Source organism: Cotesia typhae, unplaced genomic scaffold, assembly GCF_013202065.1.
Source record: "Cotesia typhae breed Kobodo isofemale line unplaced genomic scaffold, CoteBio_Ctyphae contig_48, whole genome shotgun sequence".
Taxonomy (NCBI): domain Eukaryota; kingdom Metazoa; phylum Arthropoda; class Insecta; order Hymenoptera; family Braconidae; genus Cotesia; species Cotesia typhae.
In genome coordinates, this window is record NW_027423756.1 from 12829016 (window position 1) to 12850398 (window position 21383).

Below are 21383 nucleotides of genomic sequence, written 5' to 3' on the forward strand. Positions count from 1 at the left end.
TAAATAATTTTCTATGCCTAGTTCAATTTTCAAGAAAAATAAAAAAATTATCAAGTGTCTGCCCGTAATTTTATATGTTAATTTGCTGTGTATTGTCGATTGGCGTTTGTACTTTTAAATAAATAAATAAAAAAATAAATTTCTCTCTCCATTCCTTCTTCTGATATCTGCAAAGAACTGAAACGTAATTCAAATCTCGCCGACTCGCCATTCCTCGTCGCGCTTTCTTCTAAATAAGTTCTAACTCACAAATCGTGATTTAAAACAAAACTAACGTGAGTTTATCTTAAAAATTGAGTAATTTTTAAATAGTTTAATAAATAATTATTTTACTAAAAAATATAAATTCAGTGTTTAATTTACAGTAATTAAAACTAGTCACAAAAAAAATAATCTCCGATCACATGTGAGTTGATTAATTAAATTGTTAATTAAAAATCAATTTTTTACAAAGTTTTTATTTTAATAATTAAGATAAAAATAAATTATTGTGAATTATTATTTTATTGCTGAAGTTTTCCGCTTGGAATAATAAAATTGACAAGTAAATTTTGATAAAAAAAAAATTCAAAATTATGGATAATTTTTATTATTTACAAGAGAAGAATTTTAAAAGTATTAAAAAATATTTAAATTTTGTTATTCCTAATGCGGCTGCTCAATTTCAAAACACAGTGACTGACAATTTTAAGATTCTTAAAAATTTTTTTTATTAAAAAAAAATTAGCGCGCCAAATTAATAAAAAATTTGATTTATAAATAGAAAATATTCAACAATAAATATTTTTATGAAAAAATCCTTAAAATTAAGGTCTAAAAGTTATAAAAAATGCAATAATACTAAAAAAAATCAGGTACAAAAATTTTGCAGTTACTGTGTTTTAAAATTTGGCAGCCGAATGCTTTTTAATTTATTTTTTTTATCGAAAAATTCATAATATATATCGTATTACACAATATTAATAAATATAAACCTTATTAGTCATTGAAACTTGAGTACTTTTTATTATTTCTCAAAAATAATTAGCACCTAAATTCTTCTAAAATATATTTTTAAAATTACTTCAAAAATTCTAAATTATAATTAAAAAATCTAAATTTCAATCATTATTATTTCTAATAAAAATAATAAGCTGACATTGGCAAGCAATTTTTTTCAATTTTATCAGATCGATCCATAGATAAAGCATTTATATTTTTAAAAAGAAGGTATCAATAATATGACGTTCAATATCGTACTACAAAATAATTATTTTCAATGATAAGCTGTCAGTTTGTGTAACACAGTGGTCTTTTAAATAAAAAGATAATTTAATAAATAAACCATAGCGGAAATAAATTTATCATTAAGATAATTCATATCAATAGTAGTGTAAAAAATATTTTTAATTAAGTTTGAATCAATTTTTTTTACAAAATGACTTTTGCATTAAAATCAATTTTAATTTTTAATTTAAAAAAATTTTGAGCAAAATTTTTAATTTAATTTAAAGTCGTTTTTCAGATCTGACTTTCGGACCTTTTTATGACGAGATAGACACAAAAAATCAGCAGTTTTAATTGAAGAGGAACAAATAAATATTGACCTAAATTATAAAAATATAGATCAATGAATTTATTAATTAATAATATTTTAATTAGCAGGTAAAAAATCGCAGCGAAGTTTAATAATTAATTCCAAATAACTAAAAATGGATTCGAAAAAAAAAGTAATTAAAATGACTAATGAGAATGTCTACGAATGGAATTTGATGATAAGCTCAGAAAAGAAACAACTGAGCTCGAATTTATTTGAAATAAAATCGTCGCCTGGATTAAATTTCTGCATTTCTGCTGAAATAAATTCTCCCAGTACTTTTTTGAAAGTAAAAATTATGAAAACTTTCACAAAATCGGCAATAGCGATTATCGAATTAAGAGTCGCGGATATGCCGCCGATAATCAAGGACGTCGCTGAGTGGACGGATATCGTTGAATTTGACAAAATTCAAATCCCTTTCGGAACTGACGATTGCCAAAAAAATAATTGGAATGTGTGTAACTTGACAGCTCCAGACAGCCATATATATCGGATAAAAATCCTCTGTTCAGTAATTTGGTACGGATTCAAAGACGAATTGTTATCGCCGAACTTATTCGAAGATATGCGGAAGTTTTGGGGCAATCTTTTGTTCTCTGACATTATTTGTTGCGTAAAAGATATTGAAATTCAAGCTCATAAAATTGTATTGGCTTCCCAGAGTCCGTTTTTTGCGGAAAAAATTTTGGCCTTGGATTCGAGTGAAAATCCTGAAGATCGTTTTATTTATCTCGAGGGTGGCTATGAAATAGACGTTGTTAATGAAATGATGACCTTTTTGTACTATGGTAAGCTGGAAAAAGCTCACGATGATTATAATATTGCTTTGCAGTTATTTCAAGCTGCTGGTGATTGTATAATCATTAAATTAAAGGATGTTTGTGGAGTTATATTGAGCAATAAAATAACTGTTGATAATGTACTGATACTTCTAGAGCTTGCGAGAAAATACAATTCTGTTATATTGAAACAGCGCGCTATGACATTTATTATTAATAATAGAAGATTGATGTTTTCTAAATGCTTTTAAATTAAAAAATTGTTGACAATTATTTTTATAATCGATATAATCTATTTGTGTTTATATTTTTTTAAACGTTTTCAATTTATAAATTTTAACAATCATTTTTTACTCTACTTTTATTTTTGTATTTTTATTATTACTTTGGCATTTATTATTACTATTAGATTTTTAAATTTATAATTGTATAATTTGTGACTGAAATTAATTGGTATGTCTGGAGGATCATTCTAAAACAAAATAAAATAAATTATTTTTTGATAAAATTTCTAATGTTTCGTATTAATAAATAAAAATTAAAACTCTTTACCTCATCAATATAATCAGTAGATTATTTATCATAATATCCTGGATCCTTATAAAAAACATGATCTCTTTTTAAACTGATCGGCTGCCCAATTTTAAAACACAGTAACTGACAATTTTAAGATTTTTAAAAATTTTTCTTATCAAAAAAAAAGTTTGCACTCAAAATTGACAAAAAAAGAAAATTTTTATTTTTTTTTAAATTAAAAAAATATAAAAAATTAATTAAATTGTACAAAATTTCTTTACATGACTTTGTTCAGGATTTGTATGAATATAACTTATTATTTAACCATTTGTGTTGTCTTCTATGAAAAAATTAATTCAGAGTCCTGAAAAAATTAATTTTATTAAATATTTCGAATTTCTTTTAAAGACAGCAAAAAAATTTTTTTCCAGCGGAAATTAACTCACCTCATAAATATCATCAGTAGATCTCTTTCCAAAACCTCGAGCAAACATTGCACCCTCGTCGAAAAACATGTAATACCTTCTAACTCCGTTTGAACTGATGACAAAACTTAAAATCGACAACAAAACAATACAACACACAATTTTGAAATTCATTGTTTTTTATTACGAATTTCTGGAGGAAATTCGTGCACTTGGTAAAGAATAGACTGACGAAAAATTAAAAGTGTACCTGGTATTTATACGAATTTTGTTAAAAATTGTCTACGTGATCGATAAGTGAATGATTAGATATAATTATCTAAGTACAGTTTTAGTAAATAAATTTAACCATTTATCTATTGACTTTCGTAATAGAAAAACACTTGTATATTAATCATTCAATAGTACATATTATTTTTCGTACTATTTAATTTATAATTTATTTGTTCATAAAAATTGATATTAATTTTCTCATAGAGACAGAAAAATATATTAATAAAGACTTGAAAAATTGAATAAACATTTACATTATCTAATTATAACTTTATTGAGTTTCAAAAATATTTAGTTTACATTTTTTTAATTTTTAAATAAATTGAATCAAAAAAAATTGAATCAAAATTAGCCCAAAAATTTTATAAACGCAAATTAGGAATGATTAACCCCTAGAAAGCCCTTAAAGTCAAGTAAACAAGCTATCAGGGTTTTATTAAATATATTTTGGAGGTAAATACGCAAATGATAATAATAAACAGTGTAGAAATAAATCAGCAAAGATTGTATGACGTATACACGACACAAGTTACGTCGTTGAGTATTGAAGAACCCCTTATTAATAGTCTAGTGACTGTGATGAGAGTGGTGCCTACATCTCATATCTGTACTAGTAAAGTATAGATAGGTACATCGTGTAGTACATATAAGGGACAATGAGGGACGCGAAGAGATAAGAGACGGAAAAAAATGAAATAGAGAGTGATGAGGGAGTGAGAGAAGAATGGAGAAGGGAGACCTTAAAATGTAATGATAGATGTGAGGACAGTACAGGAGATCGTAGGCCCCAACACGTTGTTTTATATTCAGTTTCAGTTTCAGTTTGTATTGCCATGGGTACCACTTGTTACACCTACATACTATATAGCTCATAGTTATTGCATTTTTATTTTTTACAACTTCAATATTCTTCCTCAGTGAAAACATTTCTTCTTTTTTTCGGGTCGATTTTTATTAAAAAAAATTATTTTGATCGGTATCCGTGAATCGGCTGATAAATATTTAATTTATTTTTATTTTTATTTCTTCTTTGCTTGTTAATTCCTTATTATTATTATTATTATTATTATTATTATTTTTGGAATTAATTTAAGGCAATGTGAATATTTATTTATAATTTTATTTAATTTTATTTATTATTAATATACTGGGAATTAATAAAAGAAATGATGAATTAACCCGCGCACTGAAGCCGGATGTCGGAGGTTGCAGTGATTCGATTGATTCGTTGAAGAGTGCCCGTGACTACGACCGAACTTCCGAGTGCCGCTTTACCTCGGCTAATATTCGCGCTCATTCAAAATAATTACACTTTGTTAACGTAATTACCATAAATATATTCAATCAATATTGTTTATATTAAGAAATTGCCAGGATAAAGTATATGAGAGTATAAAGTAAATAATTTCAGTGAAAGCAAAAATAATTATTGTATTTTTGTGAGGTGACGTGAATATATATTTGTCAAGAGATGGAATTTTGATCAGCAAGCTTGAAAAGTAAGATTTTTATTATTTTTAGCCGAACAATTTTTAATATAGATTTTAAGTTACGAAAAATTTTATTACAAAATTATTCTCTGTGACGTCACAATGGCAATTGCAACAAGATCGTTAATAAAAAGACGTACACGTGACCGAGATACGAAAATGGACGTAAGGGCCTTGTAATAACAATCTAAAGTTACTTTTATTGCTGTAGAATCAACATTGTGGATCCATTATTTTTGATTGTTATTTTTCCTACTTAGGATTTACATCAAGTACAAGCGCACATATAAATAAATATTTTAAATTGTCAGTAACACAAATTTATTAAATTTACCTTACAGAAAAAATTTTATTTTTTTTCTTAAAAAAAAATCATAAAATTTCTTCTTTAAAATTTAAAAAAATGCAAAAATACTAAAAAAAAAATACAAGCCTAAAAATTAAGTCTTTATCTTTAAAATTAATAATTTTAATATATTATAAATTTTTTTTCTATTTAATTAATTTTTATTACATTTAAATAGAGTAATTTTTCAACAACAATCGTCAAAAAATTTTATTTAAAATAATTAAAACCTCATTTAACATCATTAATCCCCGAGAATAGGGCGTTAAAATTGAAAATTAGTCATAGTAATTATTGAATACAAACCTTAAATCTTCTTAAATAATTTAATCAACCAACAATAAAATCATTTCTGATCACAAAGAAAAATTAAATTAACCCGGAAAATTATTTCAAAGATACTGACCGATAAAAATGCTCCCGCATAAAAAATCATTTGTATTATTATCTCTATTTAGAATTTAATTTTAAGCGCTTTAAAATCAATTACATGACAGTAATTATATTATAAAAAAAAAAAAATAAATAAATAAATTGCAGAGAAATAAATCAAAGTAAATGATTAAAATTTTAAAGAAATTACTCAAGAGACATTGAGTAATTAGAATTATTTATCAGATATTATGACTATAATTAATCCTACGATATATCACGTGCTCATTACTTAAAAGCACTTAATTTTATAGCATCTCTTATCGTGTCTCGTTGCAATAACGATTTTTAATTGCGATTAAAACAGACACTCTTGTGTGATATGTCTTCTTAATAATTTTAATGAAAACAAATAAAAATAAAAATGTTAATAAAAACTAAGGGGCTTACTGAAGAATCGCAATCAAGTGATACGAAGATTTAATAATCAGCTCAAACGCGATGAGAAGCAACATTGTTCACTCACGCTGACAAAATCAATTAGCAAGGTCAGAAGATTACGCTTTTTTTTTAATTCTTGAATTTATTTATCAATAATTCTAAAAAATTGCTGCAATCTTAATTATAAATAAAATTTATCGAACTAAGCTTGCAATTTTTAATCTCGAAAAATTCCAGTTCGTTTTATAATTATCATATTTGTTATTTATTTTCCAATCTGCGTATTTGTATGACGTTTGGGCACGCGCCACCGCGTCAATGACGTAAATAGAGGGACCGGCTTTGCTCTCTTATCCCACACATGAAAAATCAGAGCATATCCTTCTTTGTCTTATTCTATCTCACGGATACTTATTATTATATTTTTTTATTATGGGTTAATTTACGTCAACGCTGTTGTTTCGAGTAATAAAAGCTCGCTTGATTATTATTTACGATATCAAGAGGATTGTACAGAAATTCAGGCAAAGATTAATTTTATTCGCTAGTGTCTTGGCAGCTTTCGTGGATCTTTATGAGTCCGATAAGACAGCGTCGTTGCTGTATATCGAGCACGGATATTCACTACCGCTTGGACGTCACACTTTTATCACTAGTAATCCATATTTGTAATTCTTTGATCATCACTACGGAAAATTTATTCCAGTCGTTACCTTCATCACTTTACCTTAGCTTCAAAGGTTTATACACTAAAATTTTAAAGCACAATTTGTAATGGTTTATTTTAAACGAAATAAATTTAATTATAAGATTTTATTATTAGTTTTCTTTTTTATTTATCATTTTATCAATTATTCATTTTTAGTTTTTAATTTTAATCCTTAAAATAAATTTTTTTTTAAAGTATTCCCTAGAAAAATTTATTAATAAAATTTTGACTTAAATTTTTTCCATAAAAAAATTTAATTAATTCAAGAGAAGAAATTTTTGGCAATTATTTGGAAGTTACCATTTTAATTTTCATTTTTTTGAACCAAATTTTTATTTAATTTTATTGATATATTTTTTTTTTTTTTTTGAAAAATACATAAAAAAAAAAATTTATAAATTTTTTAGAAAATTGTTCGTTTTTTTTAAGTATTTTTCAAAAAAAAATATATCTAAAGCATAAAAAAAAATAAAATATAAATTTTATCCAAAAACTTAAAAGCCAAAATTTTTTCCAACTTTTGAAGGCAAAAAAAAATCTATCGAAATTTTTCGTTTCTGCTCACGACATTTTTTATAATTGCATTTTTTAAACCAACAAAATTTGTTAATTTTTTGAGAATTCTATTTGATTTAAATTAATTAAACTCTTAAAAATTATTTTCTTGATTAAAAAAAATTCTTTCTTGTATCAAATTAATTTTTTTTTTTAATTTTAATGACTAAGAATAAAAATAAAAAATGATAAAAATTTTTAGCATTGAAAATTACTCAAAATTTTTAATTTTTCAATTGACTAAAATAAAAATCTTAATAATTTTTCTCGAGAAAAATAAATCGAAAACTTTGAAATTAATCTATAATCTATAAATATTGCAATAAAAGCCGTTGTACAAACAGAGAGAAGTAAGAAATACGCAAATGAAATCATTGAAATCTCCAATATGACCTATACTATACAGATATACATCCAACATAAAACGAGACAGATATAAAATTAATCTAAACTTAGTGGGGGTAAATATGAATAATACTTGTAATAATTGTAATACGTGGTAAGGAAATGTGAGAGAGTAAATAGTAGCGAGTACAAATAACCAAATTGAAAAGCAGTAATACAATTAAAATTAACCATAAGTCTTACAGTAAGTGTTTAGTTGTCGATAGTACAAGTCGCGTCACGTTATATCTCTCTGCTCTGTACTCGGTACTATTTAGCTCCAAAGCAACTCTCTAAAAACGCTCTTCTCAGTTAACTTGAGATTCTCGCGCGTTATGTTACAGAGCCTTCACTCCCATCCGATGAGCCCAGACCGCAGCTGCTCCACTTCGCCCAAACACCTCTGATTATTTATAAATTTTTTTTTTTTTAAATATTTAACATAAAAAAAAATATTTAAAAAATAAATTAAAACTTAATTTAATTAAAAATGATACAAACAACGAATAATTTAAAAACGACCGACAACAATGGTTGACACGTGATAATACGTCAAAATTTAAATATGTGAGAAGTTATTTAATTGACAATTAACAATTAAAGTGCATTTAACTATTTTTTAATATTTTACACGGTAATAATAATAAAAGTGAGCGTTCAGAACGCTGTAATAATAAAGTTGATGTGGAAGCGGACGAGAAATTAAATTATTTTTGAGATTTTAACAATTAAAATTTATAATTATTTTTAAAAAAATTTTTTTTAAACGCGAATGCATTTATTAGTTAATTAATTAATTATTAAGTTGAGTAAAATTACAACATGCTGTTTCTTAAAGTATTGATTAGTTTAAAGATTAATTAAACGCCTTCACCTTATATTAGCAGAGTGTAGGATCCAATTTAAGTACTGATAGGGATTCAAGCACTAATATAAGCAGTGACGGTCTTCCGAGGCTTGATAAACTTTGCTGCATTTAATTATTAAAAGTGATAACTTAGGATTTAGAATTTGTTAGAATTTGAAGAATAATAAGTTGGCTAATAAATGAAACAAAGAAGTGAAAAGTTTAAGTGACAAGTTGGTAGGAGGATGAGACAAGATTCAATAAGCGACCTGTCGTTAAATGTGACGAGAGCACACTTACCTCTCGCCCTGGAACAATGAGCTCCATAGACTTTGATGAGGTCTTGGTGCATGTCGGTGAGAAGGGCCGATATCAAAATATTATGTACTATCTCTTATGCATACCGGCTACGCTACCAGCGGCTTTCTTGGCCTTTTCTCAGGTAATTTATTTTATTTTTTATTTTTTTTTTTTTTTTTTTTTTTTTTTTTTAATATATTATTTGGTTTATTTAAAAATTTTGTGTTAAATTACTGAATAGATTGTTGTAACTGTTGGCTATTAACTTTTAGTTTTCGTTTTAATAGATGTAATTATTATACGCTATCGGTATTTTGTAGAACCGGAATGCTAATTATTCTTATTATCGTTATAGTTTGTATACTATCGATTTATTTACTAGTAAGCCAAGTTTTATTTACTTGAAATTAAAAATTAAAAAATTTTTTATTCATTTTAAAAATTTTCAAATTTATTGAAAGAATTGAGTCAAAAATTCTAGATTAAATATTTTAATAAAAGAAAAAAACTTAAGAAATTTATCAGTGCACCAAAAAAGAAAATGTTAGTAATTTTTTAAAATGATTGTAAAAAAAGTAAAAATTTATTTAATTTTTTGCTTTAAAAATTTTTTAATTTTGGCTATAAAAATTTTGAATTTTTTAATAATAAACTCTTAGGATGCTCAAATATCGGAATAAAAAAGAAGTTTACAAAAATTAAATAATTTTCAATTTTTTTTTTTTTAAAGTTAGTTTTTGGAGCAAAAAATCAAAAAATACAAATACAATTTTTTTATGAGCGCTTTTTTGGCTTTAGTAAAGCTAGATAAAATTTTTTTAAGATATTTAGATAATATAACTAGGTACAAAATTAATTAATTAATTAATTAATTAAAGGCTTATAAATAATTTAAATTTAAAATTTTAATGAAATGCAGATAGATTATTTAATTAATTAATTAAAGGATTACATATAATTTTAATTAAAAATTTTAATGAAATACAGATATATTATTTAATAACAAAGAAATAATTTAACATTGTTAATAGAAAATAATATTTTTAATGAAATCAAAAAGATAATTGCAATTATTAATTATCATTTTGAAAAAAGTGATTGAAGCATTTTTAAATTCAACGAAATTATCTGTAGCTGGCAGTGTATTTCAAATGCGTATGCCACACAGAAAAAAAAAATTTCTTGAACCGAGAAAATTATAAGGAAGACCGAAATTATTTTGGAGCAAAAAAAAATTTTTCTTAGCTTAAAAAAATTTAATTTTGTTCAAGAAATTTTAAGTTCTTCAAAGAAATTTTCAAAAAAAAGGATGATGATAATAATAATAAAAATAAATTATAAAAAAATTTCAGGTATTTGTAAGTGCGACACCAGATCATTGGTGCAGGATACCAGAGCTAGAAAATGTAACAAGTTACATGACACTAGACGAGCGTAAGGCGTTATCGTTACCCTACACTGTAAGATCAGACGGCAAACGTCAGTACTCAAGGTGTTTTATGTACGACGTAAATTACACCTCGATAATAGAAGAATGGCTGCACCAAATGAACTATTTGGCGAACGACGGGATTTCGACCGCGCAGTTTCCCACCCCCGTCAGCAAAAGGGAATGGCCCGTTACCAAGTGCATCTACGGGTGGAGTTACGATAAGCGAGACTACGACAGCACTCTCGTAACAGAGGTAAACTCTTTTTTTTTATTTAACCCCCCCCCCCGCCCCATAAAAGAGAAATTACATTAGATCACCTTGTAAATTAACGAAAGCCGAGACTAATTTGTATTGAGATCGAGAGATCTATGAGTAGGTGGTCTTGAGCTGGGATCTGACACTTGTCAGTAATTTCTATTTGCATAATTTCTCGGGAGGATTATTTCACACACACTTTGTAGACTTTGCAAGTGGTAATAACAGTTGATTAGGTTGCTTATAATTTGTCCCGTATAACTCTAACACGCAACTATAATTTCACGTGATATGACATTTTATTGTAACTCATCGTCATCGCCTTGGCCTTTCACTGGCCTGTCTATTTAAAACTTCTCATTGTCAGACTTTATCATTTATTCTTAAGAAAATTACAAAGATCTTCTGTGAGCTATACATCTTAATTATAAAATAAATTGTCGCCAGTACAAAAATTATTTACAAAATCAAAAATAATTAATTTACTCCTTTAAAAATTTATCCGTCAATTTTAAATAAAAACAAGCTAATAAAAATTTTTTATTAGTGAACATTAATAAAAAGTATGATTAGATTTTTTTACGTAAAATATTTTAAGACGTCCGTAAAATTTTTATGATAAATTACTCCAAGCTTATCGTAAAGTAAAGTCTGCATTTAATCCTCTGAGATTTAGAAAATATAAGAATTATTTTTTTTAGAATAATAGAGTAATTTTTTTAAGTCATTAACCATTTGAAAAATAAAAATTGCAGAATATACGAGTCACTCACTTGAATATTAATAATTTACAATCTTTAAAATCAATTAATCATCAAACAGATGAATAAAAATAGTAGATAATTGTTGACTTGTTTAACACTCGTATGAAATAATTTATTGCCAATAAAACAGTGAATGGTGAGCGAGTTAATTTGAATATTCATACAATTTGTAGTTAATAATAAATATCCCGTAACTCCAAGTCAACAATCAATTAAAATGCTAATCATTTATTCTAAGTGCAAGAGATAATTAATGGCTTTATTACGTTACAAGTCATTCAAACAGAGACCAGAATTTTAAAATAAAATTTCTTTTAATTGAAACAAAGGTAATAGTGTCATAAAATTTATTTTTTATTATATTTTTGCAAATAACAATATATTAAAAAAAAAAAAACTACTTAAAAAGTAGAAAAAATTTATTCGATGATGAAAAGTAAAAATTAATTTATTCTTGATTTTTTTTTTTAATTTTTCCAATTACAAAATAAATTGAAAAAAGTATGGAAACTTAAATTGAAGATAATTATGTGAAATTTAACAGATTTAAGATATCTTTTACGCTTTAAAAATTATTTAAAGAAAAAGGGCCGAAATATGTTAATTGAAAAATTTTTTCATGAAAATTTTAAAAATCACGGAATTAATTAAAAAAATCATCAAAGCTAGACAAATAATAGCTTAAATTAAAGGTAATTAAAAGGAGTTTAAGATAAATTTATCTATTAAATAAAATCTTCTTAAAATTACGACATAAAATCGGCTACAACAGATAGATTTTTAAAGAAGTCTGTTATTTAAAAAAAAAAAAAAAAAAAAATTCAGGAGTTACTTCTAAAAGTCTTTAGCACAAAAGCTCTTATATTGACAAGGCTAATGATAATGGTGATATTAGAGTGCATTCACCTTGAAAAGAGTGATCCAGGTATGTAGATAAATAGTTGATACGGAGTGACTGGCCGATAGGATTTTCAGGCTCTAGTGGCGTCAGCAATTGCCGACCAATTTACCTACCCCCGCATATCCGGTCATGTGATATGACACACATCAAACACTCACCCAAGCCACCAGAGAGTACTACACTACTTTATAATAGTAATACACCTATATTATTTATACATACATAATACACATAATACATATATACATACAAAGTAAAGTTACTACAGTACTTACTTGGTACTCGTATCGCTGCATTGACGCACATCCACTAAGTTTCAACATCCAACGTCCTTCCGCTATGTTACTTCCGTTTCTTCACACGACTTTTACGTTTGTTTGAAAAAACTCACCCTCTTTCTCTTTTCTGTTGATTTATTTAATCATTTAAGGAGTAATTAGTGATTTTAAGGATTAAGGATAATCAAGACAGAATATTTAATCGAGGGAGTAAAAAGACGAGGAGTAAAAAAATTTTTAATTTTATTTAGTGAGATTAATAATAAATTTAAAAATAAATAATTGTACATCAGTAGATCCGATGAAACTCAATGATTACAGGCTACTAAGTACAGTAATTGATGCACTGATTGTACAAATTTAACATCGCTACTTAAGATTGGGTTTAGTTTAGAGTAGGGTATTATCTAGTTAGTTTATTTAAAATTTAGTTGGAAATTATAAAATGATGCTCTTGGTACATCCGCGATTATCGCAACTGTTTTATTTAGACATTTTATTTTATTATTAATTAAAATTTTTTTTAAATGTTAAATTGAGATTAAAAATTTTTATACTCGAAGATTTTTTTATAAATATAAAGCAGTTATAAAAATATACAGAAAAAAAAATTAATTGAATTTCTTTTCTCGATTTAAATAAATTTTAGTCGATTCAAAAATTTTTCGTCTTGATTCAAGACAATTAAACTCTTTAAAATTATTTTCTTGGATCGAGAATTTTTCTTTTGATTCAAATTAATTTTTTTTTTTTAATTTAGTGAAAGAAAAAAGAATTTTTTCTTTTAAATTGAGATAAATTCTTAAAATAAACTTCAAAATTAATTTAATAAATTTAATTTTTTTATTATTATAATAAATTAGTAATTTAATAATTAATATTCTTCTTTAATTCTTCTTGCATAATTAAGGTGAGAGAATTTGTAATAAAAATATAATATTGCTATATTAATTAAAAAAAAAAAAAAAAATTTAGGATGAAGATAAAGCAGAATATAAAATAAAAAATGACATAAACTAGAAGAAGAAATATATTATAATAAATATAATGAGAGTAATAAAAGTATTGGGTAGTAGTATAGTGTTATAATGATAAGAGCATAAGGCTGAAGTTTGAAGTGGTAAAAGAGTGGAGTAGTGCTGCTGCCTACCCATAGAGACACGAAAGAAGGGTTAAATGCGGGTTTACTCAAAGAGGGCTACGAGATAGTGTAGATACCGTATACCGTACCGAATAAGTACATAGAGGGACACGCTCCTCCTGTCAACTGACGGTGATGGACATCTCTTGCTGTGGGAGCCTACATACACTGTTATCGTCCGGACAAACTTCAACTAATTGTACCAGTAGCAATAAACTCTCACCGTTAGTTTTTTATACACATATATTTTTTCCATCCCGGTATTTGCTGATAAAATTAATCCCGCTCGCGCTATTCCAATAAACCCGGTTTAAATATTTAGATTTATAGACTGTCTCTTCTCTATCTGCAGGGATGATACTTGGACGAATCTTATTTATATTACGATTAGTTAATACATTTATTTGTGTCAATGTCGAGAGAATGATTGATTAAAATGTTTTTCTCTCTTCTTCCTTTTCCACTCCTCAATCACTCTGTGGATGCATATCTATGTACTTACATATATTCAACGATTACATACCGTTACACTGTTATGTGTTGGCTTCATCAATCAGCTTCGGTTCCTGTCATAACTACTTTACGCTCTTATCAATCATTACCCGGCTTTTCTGTAAAAACTTTTCATCGAATTAACTTTCGTTATTTTTCCAGTAATTTTCTCCATCGAATTTAAGCTTTTATCTTTTTTTAGAGCGCTCCAGCAAGAAAAAATATTTTATTCATTTCAATATCACGAGAAATTGCTTTCTCGTCTATTTATATGTTAATAGTATCGAACGCGGCTTGTCTAAAAAATAAAAAATTAAAGTTACTCCATAAATAATTCATACAATGCGTTTCGATACAAATACTTGGATAATTAGTTTATTAAAAATTTTTATCGATAAAAGTTTTAATTAAATAATTTTATTAAACTTTAAAATATGCATAGAATAAAAGCTAATCAATATAGCGCGCATAAAAAAATTATTTTAATTATGAATTTTATTCTTTTATTTATCTTTTGGCTTTTTAATATATTTATCAATGAGTTCAACACTTTTATCTGCATATTTAATTTTTATTCTGTTAAATTAACACAAAAAAGTGTTAAATATGTATCATAAAAATTTTTAGCACAAAATTTTTTGATCTATTGATGCAAAATTTTTTTCTGAATATAAAATTAAATTTTCTACGAAAAAAAATGCATTATAATTTTTTTATTGCTGTAAAAATATTTTAATAAAAAATTCTCATAAAATAAAAGGAAAAAATTCATGAAATTAATTTTTTTTTTTTGCATAACTAAATTAAAAAAAAATTTCTCCGATTTAATTTTATAATAAAAAAATTTGTCTAACAAAAAAAAAAAAAGAAATAGAACTAATTACAATTAGCTTAATTTTAATAATGAATTTTTTGGTCTTAATGGCATTTTGCATCCACGTAGCTAGATCTGGTATGTGACAACAGTTGGCTACCATCTACATCCACGACATTCTTCTACGTCGGAAGTTTGTTTGGCAACGTAGTGTTCGGGTGGATCGCCGATAAATGGGGAAGAAGAACAGCGTTCTTCGCGATACTCTTTCTAGAAGTAATATTTTCAATAGCAACGAGTTTTAGTCCTAATTACGTTGTGTACACAGCACTTAGGACTATCAACGGTCTATTTTTTCCTGCCATATATCAAATACCGTTCATTCTTGGTGAGACTTGCCACTTACCTCGTATCAATAATCCTTTTTAATTGTCAATAATCCAAATTATTGTTTGGTTCTATTTCAGTGCTGGAACTAATGGGTCCAAGGTACAGAACTTTTGCGGGAATGGTTATTTGTATGTTTTTCGCCACCGCTATGTGTCTTCTCGCGTTGCTGGTAAGACAATTCATTCAATTATTCATTCAAATTAACTCAGTAACAATTATTCAAATTTATTTTCCAAACATTTAAATATTCTCTCGTAGAATTCATTTAAATTTAATTTAAACAACTTTTGCATAATCTTTCAGTCTATTAGCTTAGACATTAAGTTGTTTTTTCTGAAGATTATCAAACAAACTTAAAAACAAATTTATGTTCATAAATTTTTAAATCCACTTCACTTATTTTTCTATGATCTTGCCGCTTCCTCAATTAAACTTCTTCAAACATTAATTGATGTAAATTATTTAGAATAAATTAAAAATGTTTTTTTTTTTTTTTTTTTTTCAGGGATATCTTTTAAGAAATTGGTTCGCGCTGTCTCTAGCAACATCGGTACCTTTTATTTTACTGTTCAGCTATTGGTGGATTATTCCAGAGTCTCCTAGATGGCTTCTCAGTAAAAATAGGATAGACGAAGCTGAAGTAATCGTCCAACAAATGGCGCGAATAAATAAAAAAACTGTTCCGACTAATTTTTTACGCAAAATAGAGGTAATTTTAATTTTGGTAATTATTTACAAGTCGGATATCCTATTTTTGACTATATCTAGGTGAAAAATTAATATTCAAAATTTTTTTTTATTCTAAATAAAATAAAAAATATCGTAAAAGAAAAAAATAAAGATTTTGATAGCTTTTTTTGCCTTCAAAAGTTGAAAAAAATTTTGGCTCTAATTTTTTTGGATAAAATTTATTTGTTATATTTTTTTTTTTTTTTAAACGAACAATTAAAAAAAAAAAAAATTAAATTTCACAATTTTCTAAAAAATTTATAAATTTTTTTGAAAATTTGTTAAAATTGTAAAGATCAACTTTTTTTTTTTCATTTTTCATTTTTTTATGTATTTTTCAAAAAAAAAAAAAAAAACAATTTTTGAACGCCTTAATTTTTTTTTTTTTAATAAAAATTATTATAAAACTCAGTAGAGAAATAGAAAATTTAATATTAAATATTTGTAAATTATAAATGATTAATCATTGACTATTACTTAATCAATAATTAAAAAACAAGATAAAAATCAAAGAGTAATTAATTAACGCGCAACAATGTCCACATGAAGTTTAAATAAAACTGTAATGCAATATTGAGCAACTATTGCGCTTTAAATGCAATCGTTTTAAATGAATTTTCTGTACAGATGGAAACTTTAAAAAAACGCGGACTAGCGTGCAACGGAAGAAATTCAAATGAACTAACCCTGGAAATGCAGAACATTGAAGACCGGCCACCACCCCCGTCAGCAACTCCGATGGACATAATAAAAAACCCGAACATACGAAAAAAATTTTTTATACTGGCATTCGATTGGGTTGCTAATGCCGTTGTTTATAATGGCCTCTCGTACAACACAACAAATCTCGGAGTCTCTGACTACCTCGCATTCTTTATCGGTGAGATCTTATGAATAATTACAATCTATGCAGTAACGCCTATGCCAGACTCAACTACGCCAGACTCGGTTCTAGATTATATTAATTATCTCTTTATCAGGTTATACTTATTAAGGAATATAGTTTATATCTTTATTACTTAACTCTCTCTATCTCGACCGCAACAATAATATAAAGCCCACTCAGATAACGTAACTGGATTTTTATCAACTTAGCGCAGTAAAAATCTAAATCTATATATATATATATGTATCAAGATCATAAATATCTGCAACTACTATGATTAGATTGTAATGTATTTAGTTATACACTTATTCCCGACGTGTTTATACACAAAGTGACTCAATCATGTCACGCAATAGTTAGCAAACATATTTTGTTCCCCTTACATCCGGTTTAAGACTTTATTATTTTTTTATTTATTTTATAAAAAAAAAAAAAAATCAATCAAATATGAATGGGTGATATTATTTAGACTGAATTGTTTATTTTTTTTCAACAGGTGGTATTGTTGAAATACCTTCTTATTTTATTACTTGGTATGCTATGGATAGACTCGGAAGACGATGGGTTCTGTGTCTTACAATGCTTCTTGGTGGAGTTGCATGCGTATCCTGTATGTTTGTACCAGAAGGTAAATTATTATTGTCTTATTTATCTTGTGAACTATTGACATTTTTAAAGATATAAGCTCACCCCGATGTTACACTCATCGAGACCTTTCATTTGAGTACCCACATGCATTTTCATATATTTCTTATATTTTAATATATATAAATATATAAAATATATGAAAAATTGATGTGGGTACTCAAATGAAAGCTCTTGATGAGTGTAACATCGGGATGAGCTTATATTTTTAAAAACGTCAATATTTAAGAAAATACAAAAAAAAATCTCTTAATAATTTAAATAAAAATAATTTCTTCCCTAATTTAAAGTGACAAATGAAATGAAATATAAATAATGATAATTATAATTATAGATGCAGTATGGGTGACAGTTTCACTAGCGATGATCGGAAAATTCGGTATCGCAGCGTCATTTGCAGTATTTTACGTGTTTGTCGGTGAATTACTCCCCACAGTATTGCGTTCTCAAGCCATGGGAATAGCTTCATTTATCGCTGGAATAGGATTATTAACATTTCCATACATAGTACATTTAGCAGTATACTCCCGAGTCTTACCACTTATAATAATGGGTTCACTGAGTGTCGCCGGTGCACTTACGTCTGTTTTTTTACCGGAAACTCTCAATATTCATTTGCCACAGACAATCGAGGAAGGCGAACGTTTTGGAGCTGATTTTAAACTGTGGTCCTGCCCGACTTTACCAAAGTAATTTATTTTAAATTATTCTAAATAAAAATAACAACAATAATTTATGATATATTCATTTTTTCTATTGCAGAAGTTCAACTTCTAAAAAAAGAAGACGACCGTCTTTGTCGTTAAGATATTTAATTAATGGCCGGCCGGGGAGCCGCAGAAGGTCCACAAAGATAACTTCCGATGCCGGACAGCAACAAGAAGCCGGTGAAAAAACAGTAGTGACGATCGACGCGAGTAAAGACGAACTCGAGCACTTAAATGCTACCGATAAAACAATTAATGAATTTAGAAATAGTTACGAAGATGATGATGATGATGAAGAAGACGAAGAAGAACGTGCTGAAATAGTTGTTGAAGTGTCGCGATAATTTTCGTGGTTGATACTAATCATAATATTAATATAAATATAAATATTAATATAAATATAAATATAAATAACGATAATAATAATTAACAATTAAATGATGCTGGTGATTGTGTGTTAAATTGTTATAATAAGTTTGTATTATAATATCTGTATAGGCACGCATTGTATTTATTTTTTCCATTCATTATAATGTACTTCCTTTCTAAATTTTTGTTTTTTTCATTTTATTATTATTATTATTATTATTATTATTATTATTATTATTATTATTATTATTATCATTATTTTATTATTTTTAATTTTAATTATAAATTAATTTAATAAAAAAAAAAAAAAAAAAACAAATTCGTTGCTAGGATAAAGTTTAATCATTTGTTTTTTTTTTTTTTTTTTTATTTATATTTTTGACATTTATATTCAAATCATTTAAATTTCTAGTGACATTTTTTTTAAGTCAATTTTATTGAAATTTCAAGTTTTATTTTCAATTTTTATATAAATATTTAATAATTATAAAAATTTATAATAATGCGTGAAATAGTGCATATACAAGTTGGACAATGTGGAAATCAAATCGGAGCTAAGGTTTGTATTGTTTTAAAACATTTCCCCTTCTATCCCATAAAATAAAAAAAAGTCGATTAAAATGTAAACATTAACCGGACTTTTATTTGACACATACAACAGAGCTTATTTAAAGAGCTTTCACGTAGATTTTACAGAAATTTAATACAGTGTTGCATTTAAAAGTTAATCGATAAATAAATTGTAAAAAATGTATTTTTAGGATTTTTTTAAATTAAAAAAATTTTTAATTTTAAAACTACATGACCGATTAACCTCATTAAACTCATTATTAAACTTCGTAAAGATCCATTGCGAATTGTAGACACTATCTTCGTCAAAAGTCGCGTTCTATCTCATGAATATACACAGAAAAAAAAAAAAACAAACTTCTTCGACCAAGAAAATTTTAAGGAAGACAAAATTTATTTTGGAGCAAGAAGAAATTTTCTTGGCTCGATACTTTGACTTAATTCAAGAAATTTTAAATCTTTCTAAATATTTTCTTGAACCAAGAAAATTTACACTCCAGTCAAGAATTTTTTTTTAGTGTAAATATATTTATATTTTCTAAATTAGTTTGACGAACAGTCAAAATATATCAAAATTTAAAAAAAATTTTATTATTAGAACCAATGCAAATAATTTTAACTAAAAATTTGGCAATTTATTTTTCAGTTTTGGGAAGTGATAAACGACGAGCACGGAATAGATGCGACGGGTGAATACCGGGGCGACTTGGACCTGCAATTAGAAAGAATAAACGTGTATTACAACGAAGCATGCGGGGGTAAATATGTTCCGCGGGCGATATTGGTGGACTTGGAACCGGGAACAATGGACTCGGTGCGTTCGGGGCCGTACGGACAGATTTTCCGACCGGACAATTTCGTCTTCGGGCAGTCGGGAGCGGGCAACAACTGGGCCAAGGGCCACTACACGGAAGGCGGAGAGTTAGTAGACGCGGTTCTTGAAGTGATAAGAAAAGAATCCGAGGCTTGTGACTGCCTGCAAGGGTTCCAGATGACCCACTCTTTAGGAGGCGGAACCGGCTCGGGACTGGGAACGCTTTTGATTTCGAAGATCCGGGACAGCTTTCCGGACCGGATGATGGCGACTTTTTCGGTGGTACCGTCTCCGAAAGTCTCGGACACTGTCGTAGAGCCGTACAACGCGACCCTGGCCACCCACCAGTTGATCGAGAACACGGATCAGTCTTACTGCATCGACAACGAAGCTCTCTACGACATTTGCTTCCGGACTTTAAAGCTCGCCTCGCCGAGCTACGCAGACCTGAACCACTTGGTGTCTGTGACGATGTCGGGCGTGACTACTTGTCTCAGATTTCCCGGGCAACTCAACGCAGACCTGCGTAAGCTCGCCGTCAACATGGTTCCGTTCCCCAGGCTCCACTTCTTCATGCCCGGGTTCGCGCCTCTGACAGCCCGCGGAAGCCAGCCCTACAAAAATTATTCCGTTCCGGAGCTGACCCAGCAAATGTTCGACGCCAAGAACATAATGGCAGCCTGCAACCCCCGCCACGGAAAGTATCTGACCGTCGCTGCTATTTTCCGCGGGAAAATGTCCATGAAAGAAGTCGAAGAGCAGATGAATAATATGCAGAATAAAAACAGCCCGTATTTTGTCGAGTGGATCCCGAACAACGTAAAGACTGCAGTCTGTGATATTCCTCCGAAGGGACTGAAAATGTCCTCGACTTTTATTGGGAACTCCACCTCCATCATGGAACTGTTCAAGCGGCTCTCGGAACAGTTCAACGCGATGTACAGGAGGAAGGCTTTCGTTTATTGGTACACCAGCGAGGGAATGGACGAAATGGAATTCACCGAAGCTCAGTCTAATATGAATGATCTCGTTTCTGAGTATCAAGAGTATCAGGACGCTCTTGTTTATGATGACAATGATTTTGACGAAGATGAAGTCGAGGAATGATTGATTTTTATTTTTAAATATTTAGAAAATTTTTTTTTGTATCATTTTAAATAAATTTGGAATTATTTGATC

The 21383-nt window shown here is 27.6% G+C and overlaps 3 protein-coding genes and 1 long non-coding RNA gene across 5 annotated transcripts; 3 read left to right on the forward strand and 1 right to left on the reverse strand.

Annotated features, from left to right (window-relative positions):
- The first annotated feature begins 193 nt into the window (after nucleotides 1–193).
- LOC141530208 (TD and POZ domain-containing protein 1-like) lies at nucleotides 194–2609 on the forward strand. Of its 2 annotated transcripts, none has more exons than XM_074247199.1 (2): nucleotides 194–406; nucleotides 1494–2609. In XM_074247199.1, the coding sequence occupies exon 2, from the start codon at nucleotides 1692–1694 to the stop codon at nucleotides 2607–2609; it is 918 nt and encodes a 305-aa protein (XP_074103300.1). In that variant the 5' UTR covers nucleotides 194–406; nucleotides 1494–1691. The 2 variants fall into 2 exon arrangements, with proteins under 2 accessions (XP_074103300.1, XP_074103299.1); XM_074247198.1 differs by having other exon boundaries at nucleotides 1505–2609.
- A 19-nt stretch (nucleotides 2610–2628) lies between these two features.
- On the reverse strand, nucleotides 2629–3616 carry LOC141530210 (uncharacterized). The gene is made up of 3 exons (XR_012479722.1): nucleotides 3321–3616; nucleotides 2911–3238; nucleotides 2629–2830 (listed from the first exon to the last, which is right to left on the reverse strand). It is a non-coding gene; the product is annotated as an uncharacterized LOC141530210 (long non-coding RNA).
- Nucleotides 3617–8102: 4486 nt separating this feature from the next.
- Nucleotides 8103–19001, forward strand: LOC141530207 (organic cation transporter protein). Its single transcript, XM_074247197.1, has 9 exons — nucleotides 8103–9158; nucleotides 10369–10701; nucleotides 15224–15482; nucleotides 15562–15653; nucleotides 15990–16193; nucleotides 16841–17093; nucleotides 17596–17727; nucleotides 18079–18433; nucleotides 18507–19001. The coding sequence occupies exons 1-9, from the start codon at nucleotides 9033–9035 to the stop codon at nucleotides 18793–18795; spliced, it is 2043 nt and encodes a 680-aa protein (XP_074103298.1). The 5' UTR covers nucleotides 8103–9032; the 3' UTR covers nucleotides 18796–19001.
- Nucleotides 19002–19316: 315 nt separating this feature from the next.
- LOC141530209 (tubulin beta-2 chain-like) lies at nucleotides 19317–21383 on the forward strand. The gene is made up of 2 exons (XM_074247200.1): nucleotides 19317–19379; nucleotides 20037–21383. Exons 1-2 carry the CDS (start codon nucleotides 19323–19325, stop codon nucleotides 21309–21311), a joined length of 1332 nt encoding a protein of 443 aa, XP_074103301.1. The 5' UTR covers nucleotides 19317–19322; the 3' UTR covers nucleotides 21312–21383.